At 34.6% G+C, this 16,186-nt stretch overlaps 3 protein-coding genes and 2 long non-coding RNA genes across 5 annotated transcripts in view; 2 read left to right on the forward strand and 3 right to left on the reverse strand.

Moving 5' to 3' along the window:
• The window catches only part of LOC139975547 (uncharacterized), a 199,342-nt gene extending 194,766 nt beyond the window's left edge, over positions 1-4,576 (reverse strand). The window contains exon 1 of the mRNA XM_071983558.1: positions 4,563-4,576. The gene's annotated coding sequence lies outside the window, so the exon portion shown is untranslated. The remainder of the gene's footprint in view (positions 1-4,562) is intronic.
• Positions 1-16,186, forward strand: part of LOC139975557 (uncharacterized) — a 466,508-nt gene that overhangs the window by 226,231 nt on the left and 224,091 nt on the right. The gene's annotated exons all lie outside the window — the stretch shown is intronic.
• Positions 1-16,186, reverse strand: part of LOC139975537 (uncharacterized) — a 93,158-nt gene that overhangs the window by 17,808 nt on the left and 59,164 nt on the right. The gene's annotated exons all lie outside the window — the stretch shown is intronic.
• LOC139975544 (uncharacterized) lies at positions 1,661-10,287 on the reverse strand. Its single transcript, XM_071983552.1, has 3 exons — positions 8,602-10,287; positions 7,255-7,377; positions 1,661-3,246 (listed from the first exon to the last, which is right to left on the reverse strand). Exon 3 carries the CDS (start codon positions 3,207-3,209, stop codon positions 1,878-1,880), a length of 1,332 nt encoding a protein of 443 aa, XP_071839653.1. The 5' UTR covers positions 3,210-3,246; positions 7,255-7,377; positions 8,602-10,287; the 3' UTR covers positions 1,661-1,877.
• On the forward strand, positions 10,711-13,862 carry LOC139975562 (uncharacterized). The gene is made up of 3 exons (XR_011795783.1): positions 10,711-11,426; positions 11,613-11,895; positions 13,723-13,862. It is a non-coding gene; the product is annotated as an uncharacterized lncRNA (long non-coding RNA).

Below are 16,186 nucleotides of genomic sequence, written 5' to 3' on the forward strand. Positions count from 1 at the left end.
CCTCGCCCAGGCCGGCCATCAGTCTTCAGCCCCACCCCCACTCAAAAGTACCTTCCTACGCCACTGGTGATCAGGGTGTCTTCGATGAGTAACTTCAAATAGCACGCAACGTTTAAGTTGAACACTGAAAGTCAAGACCACATTAAGTGGTTCAAACCATTATTGCATAGGGTGTTGAATTGTTTAACACATAATGTGTATTATCTATAGCCAATGTCCCTTTCGTATTTTGTTTAAATTACCACCTATTTTTATGATATTGTAGCAGAAAACATATTTCCACTTGCTTTATTGATATGTGGGTTAGGAGTGTTGTGGTTCCTTTATTATGATTCTTGAAAGGATGAAATACCCGTATGCAGATGAAAATATCACGTTATCACGTGACAACATGTAAGTGACCAAGGCCACAATTTATATTTCAATAAGAAAAATCGATTTGATAAAAATAGTTTTTATGGTTCTTTGTGTTTCTTGAAAAAAAGTAGTGGTGTTACGGATCAAATAATCCTCTATAACGTAAACTGAGGAAGATTCTTTGTATTTGTGCTTTCATTTATTTTTATTTTTATTTTGTGCTTTCAGTTTCACTGTAAATATTATTTGTACTTTGTAAAGTTGATCATCATACGCATGCTGCTCTCTATCTAGATCGTTTTTAGGTAAATAACGACATCATCATCTTTACAGATCATGCAATAAATGGTAAAGAAAGTCTTTACATATGTTCTATGGTAGGTACATATAAAAAATACTGGAGATACTCAATATATGTGTTATATCGAAAGTAAACTACGTTCAAACGCCTTGTATTAAAGTATACTGAATATATATTATGTCATAAAAATGCTCTTATGATCTAGATTTTCTTTCGATTCGATTGTGAATCGCTTGACTTTATAACAATCGACATGCTTGCTTCACAGTATAAACTGAGTAGGTGTTCAACGCTTATTAATATATATATATATATATATATATATATATATATATATATATATATATATATATATATATATATATATATATATATGTATATATATATATAGTGAATATTGTGAATATTGACCAACATTCTAAGTGATATATATATATATATGTGTGTGTATATATATATATATGTATATGTATATATATGCACACAAACATATACATATATAGTACCACATGTATCAACATTACATGAGTTGTAACGTATATTACATGATTTACCTTCACGTACCACCATGCGTGCAATAATGCCAGAAAGTTGTATTAAATACAATTTTATCAATCTCGATTCATTATTCTATACTCCTAATGTATCATTCTTTCTGGCTGTCGACAGTGCGTGGCGGTTCGCAATAGCATAGTCTCAACAAATGAGACCAACGAAAGGGAAATTAATTGGTTGTCGTCTGTGCGCCCATCTGCCATTCTGTGCGTGGAGGTCAGTGTTAAGGCTCTGGCTCTTACAATAGGTCATATGAATGGAGGAAACACTATGTAGTTAAATAACCCCTGTTGGGGTAGCACCCCACCCCCTGTGTCCTCCACATCGACTCCGCTCACCAGAAATGGTGGTTTGCTAACAAACAGACCATTGTCCCAAAGTTCCCAGACTACTGTATATGTAAACAGTCTATTATAGTAAGACGTCTGTTCAGCTGCATAACACAAATGTCGCATTGGAGGGATGGATATATTCAGACAAAATCCACCAATGTGTATCATGTTACCTGATACAACAGAATGCCGTCTGTCATTAACTCTTTTTGGATTGTCACGGTAATTTGATGATAAAGTACTAAATACTGTATTTAACACAATTATAAAAAAAATAATGAATCAAAACCAAAACGTAATATATGAATATAAGTTAATAACATAAAGAATAATCAGTTAACAATATCATATTGTTCATATTCTTGTAAAGGTTCGCAGGGAGACAGATAACCCCCACTGTCATAAGTAAATAACGAAGAATTGATGTTCGTATAGTTATCTGTGGGGAGATTTAGTGCATTACTATTATCAATCTGAGATTCAATCGTTGGGACTATGTCATCATTCATGGATGTATTTCTATCTTTAGCATTATTCGTACTAGGGTCCTCTCCGGCGGAAACATTTAAGCGATATTTATATACTATTATTACAATGAGACATATTAAACAGAAGCAGATGACCATGACAACTAATAAAACAGCTATTACTCGACCTGGGTTATTGGTTGCACTGATTTCGATCATTGATGTGATATTTCTATTTCTGTAGTTACCAACACATTGTATATTCACTGAGCAGACGTCACTACCGGTATCCAATACAGTGAGTTCAACGGATGCATCGCTTTTATTGATATCATACTTCCAGTGAGTTGGAATCTTTGTCCAGGATAGGTTGACTTCACTCACATTACTGGTACACTTAAGAATATGATTCTTCACTTTAGTGCAAATGATTTCTGATGGAGTCACCGCAACAGAGAACAACTGGAGAAGAAGTATAGGTCCAAATGAGCAAGATCCTTGATAACTTTGATTATAAGGAGCTGGTAATTGTTGAGAGACATTGCAGACAAAGACACTATTGTTAAATGATGAGTTGAAGTACGATGATAATGAGAGAGTCTTAGAGGGGTGCGGGTGAGAGGATACTGTCCTGGTTGAGTTGCTAGTGACATCTGTGGTTTTATTACCCTGTATGATATGGTTTGACAAAGTCACTTGTGGAATTCCGTCCTCTGAAGTGCAGTTCATCTCGATGAGGTCAATCTGATCCTCGAAAATATATGGTCCGATTTCAATGGAAGATTTACAAATAGGTTTACTGCTTATTAATGTGTAGACATCGCCAATCGCAGCATATTTCTCATTACCAACTTCACCACATATATATGTTCCTTTATATTCTTCAGTTGCATGTTTTAAAGTCAGGTTGCACGTAGCGAGACCAAAAATGTGAAAATCGAATATATTTGAAAATTCCTCTACTACCTGCTTATTTTGCACAAGTACAATGCCTTGAAATCTTATGTTAAATGGATTGTTGGCATTCTGTTCACAAATAAATTCAACTGTTTCATTCTTCAGAACGTTGATATGTATAGGAATAGCAGCAAAAGTAATAGTCGTCGTCCGTTGAGAAGAGGAAGGTTTCAAACATGTTGTCACAACCGCACACGATAAAAGTGTCGGTAAAACATTCTCAAGTCTCATAAAAGCCATATCGCTCTTCAACCGTGTGATGATTCAAACAAATTACCTACAGCAGAAAGGACAAAAAATAATACACGTATAAGACTTATATCATATCTATATTTGATCGTTTAAAAAAAAGAAATAAATAGCTTTGTAATGTCTCAAATTGTGAAGTACTATATGCTACAGTTAGTTCATTACCAATGGTGAGTTATGTACTTTAAAAAGTTCTCGATTACTAAAGCCTTTACTGCAATAATGTTATTGTCAATCCATTGCTTCGCGCTTATGCACAATTCACATATCGATGAAGATAAGTATGCATGAGGCGTAGAAGCCGATCGAAAGCTGTGTTAGGGTGGGACGGAAATCTGTTTTAAGTTGTAGAAGTTCCCTTGGCACTATTTCAGTTTTGCACAAGCTGTGATGACCTAGACGATACATTAGGAATTTCAACTTTTTCTATCCACATCTCGAATACCTGTTCTTGAAATTTATTTTATCTTGTACTTTTTCCTGAGTTACTGTCTCCTCTTGAAGTAACACTTCTTGTACCAAACATCGACAGTATTATCTCAGACAAGGTTAGAAGCATATTATCTCAAACTTCGATTAGCATTATTTGTTTGCAAGAAATTTAATGATCTTTGTGAAAAGATGAAAGTTCTACGAACATATCAAAATTTCGAATTATCGTCCATACTACTACTTACTATTTCAGTTCCACTTTTTCTTAAATTATGATATTTTTTCAATCGAATTTCTGAAATTTATCTCAACATTCTACTACTTCGTTCGGAATTTCTATTTGTAGAAATTAAGCCATTTTATTCACAAACTGTCGACGTATTACTTATATTTTACATTTTTGTATTGAACATTCAACTTTCTTTCAAATGATCCATTATTTAATGTAAAATATGAGACTGTTTACCTCCTCAAAGTCTTGAAATATTTCTCATGATTGCTACTGTGTTATTGCAATAAGTTGCTTGTTTTTGTATGCCGTCATTTCGACTGTTTAATTGTTCGAAATTTTGAGCAAACAAAATTCAATGTTGAATGATGCTATGCTGAATACTAGAAGGCAATGTGCCTCTTGTTCTGTTGTTAGAAAATTGGAAGAGGAGAAAATGTCGAGAAAGCAACTCCTGCCTTTACTCTGATCAGTGCTGGCTCTCCTGCACCTCGTCCCTAAGCCTATACTTTGTGATGCTATACTATCTGATGTGGCCTAGCGCTACAATATTGCTTCAAAGTGAAGCTAGAATACATTGCTTTTACAAAATTACAACGAACAATTGATGCCCGTGAAGCTAGATTCCTTAATCTTTTCCTCATATCTTGTTTAACAGTTATAGTAAGATAAAGTGGACTTACCGACGTAACGTTTGAAGCAGTATTTGTACGATCTCTTTGAGCGTGACTATGTGATATTGAATGGCTATAGTTCAGCAACTATGTATGTATGTATGTGTGCGTGCGTGTGTGTGTGTATGTATGTATGTATGTATGTATTTTAGATCCTCCTGCAAGCAGGAAATCGCGAAGAAGCCATCATTGGCTTATCAAAGCCGCAAGCTGACCGAAGTCAGTCTCTTACACTCATATTTAACGTCCATGATTATGAATTGTCAATTGTCAACATTTCTGTAACTGGACGACATACATTATCTTGGAGTGACTCGAGCCGGGGACCTAATGATTGGAAGGCACCGGCGTTAACCACTGAGCTAACACTCCTAGAACAGTGCATGCTGCAGGAAGAGGCTTACTCTCAATCAGCACAAAAATATGACGAGACTTCTGCTTTAAGTCCCAAAGAACTACAGTAAATTGCTGTGGATGTACCGTTCCACCAATATTTTCACAAACGGACTAGATGTTTGTCATATTCTGTAATTGTAAAGGATGTATAAATCATACACATAAATGCTAACTGAAAGAGGGACAGAGATCTGACAAACTAAATTGATACCCGATAACCGTACTCCATTTATATAGTATTCTTCGTTGGCGTGGAAACCGTTTTATCTACTCAGCATGCATATAACCGAGAGATCATGGAAGCAGGGAACTTGTTGGTAACAGATCCCTGGTGGAAGCATTTACATGCAATGCATCATTGACCAAAAACATAGGGAACCGTTTGCACCTCTGAGCATATTATACATGTTCGCGAATTTGGCAGAGCGCCCCCTTTATGATCGCTGATGTATAAAGTTACTGAGATGGGTACTTAAAAGAAAAAATCTTTACCTTTCTTCGATTCTATTCGAAATTGAAAGAACTATATTTATTATTAGAATTTACATCTTTATGTTGTACTTGCATTAAATGATGGAAGACGTCCGTTTTAGAAGATAGAATATATCGGTGAACTATCGCCTAACTAAAATCAACAGACGCGAAGAAAGTATTTCTCTCTCAAACTACATAGCAGCTAGTATCAACGACAGTATATAAACAAGTCACGAATAACCGTGAAGTTAAAGCCTCATTATGCTGTCATACATTACTCGTACGCATGTGCGGGAACAGATGTGTTGGTTTTTCCAAATTGCCCAAATTTGTTTGTTATAAACTTTGGTGATTAACGTTGTTGATTAACTTTGGTGATTAACTTTGCTTTTGTTAACTATACAATAATACCAACAAAAACAAAACTCCGATTAGCGAGTTAGGGATCGGTTATTCGTGGTTGTAATGGAATACATCATGATGGTTCGAAATTTATAGTGTAGCTTATAGATCAGTGACAATTTATATGGAATTTAAACATACAAATATTTCAAAGTTAAGCAATTAATGTATTTAAAATTAAAAGAAACAAAGGAAGAAAAGAAGAGATACAGAAGGAGAACCACAAAGTTAAAATATTCATTATAAGACAGTAAACTAAAAAAAAAATACTCCTATGTGGTTTAGTCTAAGAAGTCCAGCCACTTTCACGTAAGGGAGGGTTACGAGTTGTTTCTCATGATCATAAAGTTATTTGAAAAAAACATAACATCGCTCTATTAAGATATTTAAAAGTGGCCCTACTTTCACCCCCCCCCCACCTTTAAAAGTGTTACAGAACAGTTCGTATGCTTGTATAGTTAACACCATAGGAAATTTCATCTACATACGTGTACATTGTGTCCATCATTGAGGTCACTTAGGGCAAGCATCCAAAGAGCCATCCCCTATAGGCATTTATTATTTTTACAAGGGTTCTTTTCAATACCCTCCCCATTTGAATGAACAAATGTGTATAATGGTAATAGATAATGAATGTATCAATTACTCAGGTAATGAAGTTGACGTCCTTTTTAAAAGTCTTTTTATTCAGAGAAAATATCTTAAGTGAAAGCGCTCTTGCCCTGTAAAGTCACGCATGCGCAAAGGTTTTAATTAATAAAATGACATACTAGAATTTTATATCCTCTGTAAAAATGGTTTTATTTGAATCTTGTTTTTAATGGGTATGAGAGGAGTTTGCATTTTCATGATCTGAAAACTCGAAATTTCCAAATATTATTTATATAAAGAAAGAACTTGCCGCTATTTTACGTTCTTGGTAAGATAGAGCAGATTCCAAACTACAGTAAAACATCTTGTTAGCATTTGTTTCTATAAGGAAACTTGATTTCTTAATATGATTTTGATTGAGCCTCTGAAAAATCGCCACCCCCAACCTTATATACTAATATATATATATGTAATGTGACAAAGGAATTGTTGTTAAACTTATTGTGTTGCAACTTTCCTCAGTGTAATGGACATTAAACACATAACGTGCTGCAAATAGCCCCCCGCCCCCCCCCCCCAAAAAAAAAGAAGTTACCAATGCACACTTCAATGCGTGCGTGGGTGTTGAGCACAACGTTGTCTACAATCACAAAGAAGCTGGCATCTAAAAGAATTTTACTATCTATGCACAGACTGAAACAAAATAACCATTATTTGCACTAGTAGAGAGTAAATAGTAAATAGTAGAGAGAAAATAGGACTTCTACCGTGTGTTACAATAAGTTGAACTTCTGTCATCAAAAATATCCCTTTAACACTTTTGATATATTTGTGATACCTGTCGCATAGTGGAAGCAACTTCACTGTTCTTCTTTGTAAAGAAGCTATATGAGAAATCCCGAGTGGCAGAAACTTCAAACATGACTCTGTGGTAAACGAAAACTTGCAAGCAATCTGCATCCTGGAATTAATAACCAAATTAATAGAATAATATAGCCACATGAATGGCGTTTGGTATCCACCCAGAGCACATTTTATTTTAATTGCTCATATCTTCAAGACAGTTTACATTACTTTAAATATTAGCTTTCAGATCCATAAGCTTCATAACTTTAAGAATGTCATTGCGTGACGTTGTCTGAATGAAAGTTGGAATTCAAGAGAAACATTATTTTTGTACATATACATTAGATATATTTGACAGGTCTTCATTAAAACAGAAAACTGGTAACTTTTACAGATAACTTAAACTGAAAAGTAAACGAAGAACGTGAAGCATACTTGCCTTTCAAAGTATAAGTTCTTCAAACATGCAACCAAAAAGAAGAAAATAAACGTTTCTCCAATACTCCAAGTTGAACCTTTATAATACATATTAACTATGTACTTCCATACTCAATAACAAAGAGGAAAGAATTCCATATATTAGTTAATTACAATAAAGGTGTATGAAATGTGTAGTTCAGAAACACCCTTCAAATATATTCAACATCCTCAAACAAAATCTTGTGTAACTAATATAAACAGAGAATTTACAGAGAATATTTAAAATACAAAGATATATCTATATATCGGGTGTGACTTCTCAACCCTTTCAATTTGAAAAGACTTAATTATTCTTTGTCATGTAAAACAAACAAGAAACAAACAATATAAACACCATACTGTAAACTCACAAATCCTTTATTTCTATCTCAAGAAGGTGCCATCATTTAGTAGTTTGCCTTTATGGATAACAGCAAAATTTGTATGCCATGGGTAGGAATTAGTTTTATCCTGCAACAAGTCATTTTTATAGTTTTAAATTTTATTAAATTATCACAGATTTCTTGCATAGAATCGAGTCGTAACCGGTACTCAATCAAATCAAATGTGTTTCACACGGGAACTAAATTGTGTCAGTGTGTGAAGGGATATGCATAACACATTGTACACGAATTTAGAGATTGCGCGAAATTACCGTACGTATAGCCTAGGCCTACAATACGTATACCACAGAGCTAATTGGACTACACCTTCAGTTTCATTAACGATATCGTTAGGCTAGTATACTTGCAGTTTCACTCGCACATAACGCATGGTGTTGGTGTTTATTGCAACATTAATGTAACAAAATCAATTTATGCACGCTGAAGTGCTAAATTAATCATTAAATGATTAATCGGTACCATATTTAGAACAATACCTTGAGCAGTCCGTCCAAAACAACATTCGCTTTTCGACCATTCCGTGTGTCAATTGTGTGAGTCGATGTTCAGTTATAGAATAGTTAGTCTAAGCAGCCTGGTACTTTAAAATAACTGTGTGCATATATACCGTTAAGTAAGTTCACGTACAGATAGTTGTAATCGGTCAATACGCAATTATTGTAGAAAGGGTATTCTATGGGGTAACCGATCAGCTATTGTTTTCGACATTTCTCAATACATTTTCAGAAGTATTTTAGAATTATTAAACTATATGCAACTATTTTTCACCAGACCTATTGGATTCAGAAGCTATCAATAATTCGATATAATTTTTGTCTTCTTACTCTGACAAAAAAAGGTAATAAATCGTATAAATAAGGGTAATTTGTGTAAATGTGAGTTATTGGACTGCGTGTATAACACGATGTAACTTTACTAAATTCAAACATACCCATTTTTAAAAGTGGAATTGGTAAAATTCCTAAACTTTTAACTGGAATGTTCCAAATCTCTTTATTTATTTGAAATAATTCGGACGTAATTCACATATTGACATTTAATTTTCTTTCTAGCTTAGAAAAACCTAGAACCCAACGGAGTTTAGTCTAACAGCAGTTTTCGACTACCAGCTTAAAAAAGCAGCTTAAAAAGACCATTGTAGTCACTTAAAATTGATTCGAAATTATTAATGGTTAACACCATTTTAAAAAGTGTTCTAAATTTCTTGATATCCCATCCTCCCTCCCACAATAACAAGTAATAAACAATATTGTTGAATTGATAAACAAGAAATAATTAAAGTAAAACTGAACAGTCGAATATTATGTTATTCTAAAAATATGAAATTATGAGAGGATGGCCATATGCTATAGTCATTGAAATATAAAGAAGTTTGTGGCATAATAATTAAATGTAATAAAGTAGGATGATTTTTCAAAAAATGTTAATTTCTTGCAGATTAATTTATATAGCCAAACTTTCTATAATAATAATAAAGTACTAAACAGATTTTGTACAAATATTTAACAAAATGTTGTTTTTTATTTCTTTTGATTTAACTTGTTTATGATTTTTATTTTCAGTGGATGAGTGGATGCATAGGGCGTTAGTGATAACATATATATGGTACAAGGGATATGCAGACAATCAAGAGATATTTCAAAATTTTAAACTTAAAATCAATGATGCAGCAAACTCTATAGGAGTTAACTGAATATGTGTGGTACAGGCCTATGGAAGGCTATTCTCTTTAAATGTGATACAGGAAGTCAAAATTCAGTATAAACACTTCATTTTACAACTGTACAATATTACTACACAATAGTTCAAACAAGTTCAATTGCAATTTTCAATTTCGGTTTGTGTCACTCTTCTGCTTTTTGACGTAAAGTGTCATTTAACGAATTGGAAAAAATAATTATCACAAGTAGGCCTACTTCTGAAGCGCTTGTTCGGAGAGCAGGGTTAGCTACATATGCTAACCACATTCAGCATACACACAAGCACACACACACATATATAACTACGAGTACTTGCAAAGTTGTGCCGACTTCACAAATAGCCATATTCATACGCATTTAACTTTGCACAGAAAGTCTACTTTGAGTATGTAGACTATGCAAGGCTAGGCTCGGTAAAGATGTTATGAAAAAAATACATAGCTTATATATACTGAATTGAAACAGTTCCTCAGATTATAAAATAGTTCTACGATATAACTGCCTGGAAAGGCTTTTTTGGTATTGTTATACGCAGAGTGGTCACTTACACTTCGGTTTAATTACGTCGTTTGTAGTACACTGAATGACGTCATTACATACATGCAAGCGTATAGATCGCAAATTAACCATAAGCCTATATATATATATATATATATATATATATATATATATATATATATATATATATATATATATATTATATATATATATATATATATATATATATATATAGAAGGTATGAAAGTAGTATACAACAATTGCACTACAAAGAGCCAGACATAAGTGTTCTAATCAGGCTCTTGGCCAGGCTAAAAGTGTACAGAGGGTTGTGCCTCCCCACTGCCCCCCCCCCCCAATGCAGAACACGCAGATTAATGTGCCCCTCGGGCTCCCATCTGTGCCGCCATCATTCGTACATAAACTTGACAAGTTAAAGGACACAAACATGTGCTCCTGCTTAAGTTATTGGTACCATCTCCCTTGTCGGTACCCTTCCAAACTCAGAATTCTCGGCTACGTTTAGTAAACAGTAATTTTGTTACCTAAAATACGTCGTTTGAGAGTAACAAGTAATTTTGTTACCCTTTCGATTGTGTATGCACTACCCTCAACAAATGAATTCTTGTCACTTATTTCTTTTTTTTCACATTTATGAATCAACTTACCTTTTGCTTCATAAATTGTCAAAGACGGCTTGGATATATAGTATTAGTTGTATGATAAAGATATACAAGACAATTGTATTTAAAAATATTAAAAAATAAATTGGAACATTAATTTCTTTACAACAGATTTTGCGACATTGGGAGCTAAGCAATTGTTGATTTCAAGTAATACGTCATCATCCCGTGTTACCATCGAGCTACCGATACGACCCAATGCTACTGACGGAGATAATAATCCTGTAACCGGTTTCAAGATTGAATTCCTAAAATTGAATTCTAACAATTGGACCAAAAAGGAATATTCCGATACCGAACCGAACGATATCACTGATAGTCTGGAAGACGGTTTCACTTATGAGATCAAAACCAGTTTCAAATATGGTGATTCGTTCAGCGAACCTGAAGCATTTCAAACTTTCAAGGTTGCATGTAGAGGTAAATTTTGATAAAGAATATACCACTTTGTAATATTTTGATATTAAATATATTAAGATATAATATCAAAATTCAAATGTTTTTACTACATGTACTTAATACATCTTTTTCAACTGAAAAGGGGTATCTTCTCTCTATCCTTATAATGAAACCTCAAAAACAAAGATTCCAATGTTCGTTCGACAGATCTCGTCATAAACTTAACGTTATCTAGCCTCTCAAAAAGATCTGGATTGGCAAGGGTGATTATTGACTGGTGTCTTAAACCAAACCATTTCTGTGAAGCAGTTGGATTTGGACAATTGTACTGATACTTACGCGGATCCTATCGATAAAAGTCCTGTCCTAGGAAGCCACGACTACATTTTGAAGGGAATACGGCCCGACTCTGAATACAATGTCAGTTTAACTGTTGTCACGAAGATGAATACTTACATTGTGCACCAGACGATTCGTACCGCCGAAACAGGTAGGTTCATTTATCTCGGACCCTCGGCGCGGCGTATTGTACATAGAGTTTATCCAGAGATCCAGCTATGGTACATTAAGACTTGGGACTACACCTTTGTAATATGTATTAAGTAGGAACGTCATATACTGAACAAACAAGTTATGCAAACTCGACGGAAATCTAGCTGATGTTACGTCATGAGTAAGAGTTTTTGCCACTTGCAGAACGGCTCCAAAGATTTCAAGTCTAGAAACTGACTTACAACTGACATTCAAAACATACAATATGCACGCAATATAATAATAATAAAGATAAAACACATATAACAACTCCCATGATATGTAATATCTATGTGATAAATACCTGTCATGTATTTCAGAAAACTTTCATCTCATGTAATAACATCCACGTAGTCTCCATTTCGGTTGAGCACAACTTTTATTCCGAACATGTTGATGGCCACTGGGAATTCCATATTCAAAGGATGTTCCATTATATAAGGTATATGTCCCAAGTCTTAGATAGCACAAACTGATCATCTATGCGTAGCTCGTTTTATCCACACTGTAACAAAATCTCTGTTGATTTACGGAAAATGGGCTGTCAATTGGTTCTCACCAATTTTTCAAGTAGAAATGGCAGACTTAAATTTTGATCTGTAAAAGTACAACACTTTACCATGCAGACAAACAAAATAAACCAATCTTGTAAATTTACATTCCTTCTCCTTCTTCTTCTCCTTCTCCTTTTCCTTCTCCTTCTCCTTCTCCTTCTCCTTCTCCTTCTCCTTCTCCTTCTCCTTCTCCTTCTCCTTCTCCTTCTCCTCCTCCTCCTTCTCCTCCTCCTTCTCCTTCTCCTTCTCCTTCTCCTTCTCCTTCTCCTTCTCCTTCTCCTTCTCCTCCTCCTTCTCCTTCTCCTTCTCCTTCTCCTTCTCCTTCTCCTTCTCCTTCTCCTTCTCCTTCTCCTTCTCCTTCTCCTTCTCCTTCTCCTTCTCCTCCTCCTTCTCCTTCTCCTTCTCCTTCTCCTTCTCCTTCTTCTTCTCCTTCTCCTTCTCCTTCTCCTCCTCCTCCTTCTCCTCCTCCTTCTCCTTCTCCTTCTCCTTCTCCTTCTCCTTCTCCTTCTCCTTCTCCTTCTCCTTCTCCTTCTCCTTCTCCTTCTCCTTCTCCTTCTCCTTCTCCTTCTCCTCCTCCTCCTCCTTCTCCTTCTCCTCCTTCTCCTTCTCCTTCTCCTTCTCCTTCTCCTTCTCCTTCTCCTTCTCCTTCTCCTTTCTTTGTTTATTGATATTCAAAGATACTGTTTTGCAAAGTAGTTCAGTACCTGTACGACAAAATTCTGTTTCGTGTATATATGTATGTGTGCGCTTGTTTTGATATCTGACCGAGGACTTGAACAAAAGAATTCCAGGTCCTCGGTTGTGATTTCTAAAGAATCCACACGTCCTCGGAAGAATTCTATTGTATGGGATATTGTTTAGGTTATGGTACGTGGATTTGAACAATGGAAAATACAATGGGGTCCTCGGTCTGAATGTAATACAAACATGTGTGCGTGTATGTATGTATGTGTGTATGTATGTATGTGTCAAAATAAAATTGGTTTTGAACCAAAGTGATAGTATATTAGGTAATTCACAATTATGAACTGGTACTCAGTGTACTCGTACAAAGGACAGTTCTCGGTACTAATGTTGTTGTACTCGTAAAGTATATACTACAAGTCTCTCCTGCATGCAGTGCGAGACAGTTGTTAGACCATAGCATATATATTAGCATATTTGAAAATACAAAAAGGAAAGGAACTGATTGAATTTTCATTGCACTTTTATTCTTTCCATCGTCATTCTAGCCCTTACCGGAACAATATCTGAGATTGATGTCAGAGCCAACAGAATGAGAGGATCGTTAATGGTCCGTTGGAACAATCTACTCTGTGGTCAACGGAACGGTGCAATCATATCCTATGATATTAAAATGACACGTAATGGTGGTAGTATTGCAGTCCACAACACTGTTAAGAGAATGAAGATGTACGACCGCTTCAGAATGGGTGATTCGTTTGAGGCCCAAGTGAGAGCTGTAACCTCAAAAGGGGCAGGGCCGTATAGTCAGACCTATACCGGAACATTTAGAGTAAAGACTGGCAACTAACTAATTGGCTCTTATACATATATACTAACAACATGTGATATCACCTAATTTTGAACCACCGGTATATAGCAATGAAATTACAAAATACAGCTTAAATCTAGGCGCTAGTAGTATAAAATGATAAAATTGATTTCGGAAAAGAAAAAGGAAAGAAGGAAATTCAAAATGATTGTACAAATTTTTCGATTACTGTTCACGTAAGAGCAGAGACAAGCCAGTTGGAACTCATTCATATTCATGACAGAATGCAACTTGAAATCGCGCTTTTCATTTAAAATAGACCATTGAATCGAATTCTTCAATTTTCCGCATTTAGATTTATAATATGATATCTCCCGTTTTTCTTTATTTCGTAACGAGAGTTTCATTTGTTTGTTTTGTTGTTTGTTCAACTATATTTCAACCATCAACGTTATCAACATTTTACATAATTCAAGTATATACATACAAAGTATATGGTTGTGGGGATCCTCGAAAAGTTCATATAGAACTTGTAAGTGAGGTATCCCCAAAATACAAACTGACAAAGTATAACAAAGGTACAAAGTATGACAAAAAAATGTTACAAGAAAATGAATAATAATAATAATAAGAAAAAGTGTGGTGGGGAGAAGAAAAAAAAAACTTTAACAAAGACGTGGCCCGAATTTTAGACTAAATCATAAAATTCTATTCGAAAGGAGGTAACGCTTTAAATTACGTTTGAATGAGGATAAATTATTAATTGAATGCAATGCAGTTGGTACGGAATTCCAATAAGAAATAGCAGAGTATTTGACAAAATGTTGACTACTTGCAAGAGAATAATGGGGAACGGAAAGTAAATTTGCATTGCGTGTATTGTGAGCATGAAAACAATTATTTGATACAAAAAATAGGAGAAGCTACTTGGTAGATTGTCGTGAAAAAGTTATATACAAAGATTAAGGTGTAGTACTTGACTAATTCAAATATGGTTATGAGTTTACTGTCACAGAAGCGACTGTACGAGTGACTATTGTAAGGAACATCATAAATTGCACGCAACACTTTCTTTAGTAGAATATAGAGCTTATTAATATGACTAGGATAAGTGTAGCCCCACACAATACAACAATACGATAAAAAAAGGCAAGGTAAAAATATTGTATAAAGTTATCAGAGTTTTAAAAGGGACAATTTTTTTTTAAACGATTGATAATGCCAATGGCTTTGGACACTTTTCTTTTTAAGTTCTGAATATGTGGGATCCAACTGAGATTTTCATCTAGGGTAATGCCAAGAAAATTTGTGGAATGGGAGAAAGGTACTGGCGTTCTATCGATTATAATCGCAAAGTTGGAAGAAACTATTTGTCGTTGATTGGGATGAAAAATAATGGTGGTAGTTTTTTTAGCATTTAAGTGAAGTTTATTGGATCTGAATCAGGCAGTAATTTTGGGGATTTCAGTATTGATATCGTTAACAAGAGTATTTATATCACGACCTTTATATAGTAAATTCGTATCATCTGCATACAAAATAAAGTGAAATTTTACATGCACAAACAGGAGAAATTGATCGGAACTGATGCATAAAAGAAAAAAAAGCAATATAAAACACACACACACTGAGTAATATAGCCTGCTCATATAGCCTGCTTAGGGTAATTATCCTTTGGCTTTTATACACTAATTGATAATCTTGACACGTCATTTGTTTTTTACATTAAAGTTACATTTTGTCTCAGTAAATAACGTTTCTGTGTTTTAATAAAATAAATATCATCCTTACGTGAAATGTACTGTAAATGTGTTGATATGTTTCTCACAACGCCCTGAATATATAATTGCTGCCCATCTTAAATCCATTGTACCGCTGCACTAAGAGCACTAGGCTAATTGGTCCGGAGCCGGGTAATGGGGGTGGGGGAAGTAAAGGGCGGTAACATTTTTTATCGTTTAGTATTGGGTTTTTATTACTATATCTGTTTTAGGCTTTTACAATAATTGTCTTGTACTACAGTTTCTCATACTTATTTATATTGAAACATAGACTATGATTTAATCTATTTTACTATTTACATATAATTCTGAAATTGTTTTGGACTATATGCGTTTTAGTTTTTAGAATCGTTTAGTACGGGTGTGTTGTTCATATTGTTGCTTTTGGCTTTTACATTTATTTTTGGCCTGACTGGTTCT

The sequence above is a fragment of the Apostichopus japonicus genome, chromosome 11 (assembly GCF_037975245.1).
Source record: "Apostichopus japonicus isolate 1M-3 chromosome 11, ASM3797524v1, whole genome shotgun sequence".
Classification (NCBI taxonomy): domain Eukaryota; kingdom Metazoa; phylum Echinodermata; class Holothuroidea; order Aspidochirotida; family Stichopodidae; genus Apostichopus; species Apostichopus japonicus.

Excerpts from the sequence above, each read along its gene's own strand:
- LOC139975544 (XM_071983552.1), bottom strand. The coding sequence starts at position 3,209 with ATGGCTTTTATGAGACTTGAGAATGTTTTACCGACACTTTTATCGTGT.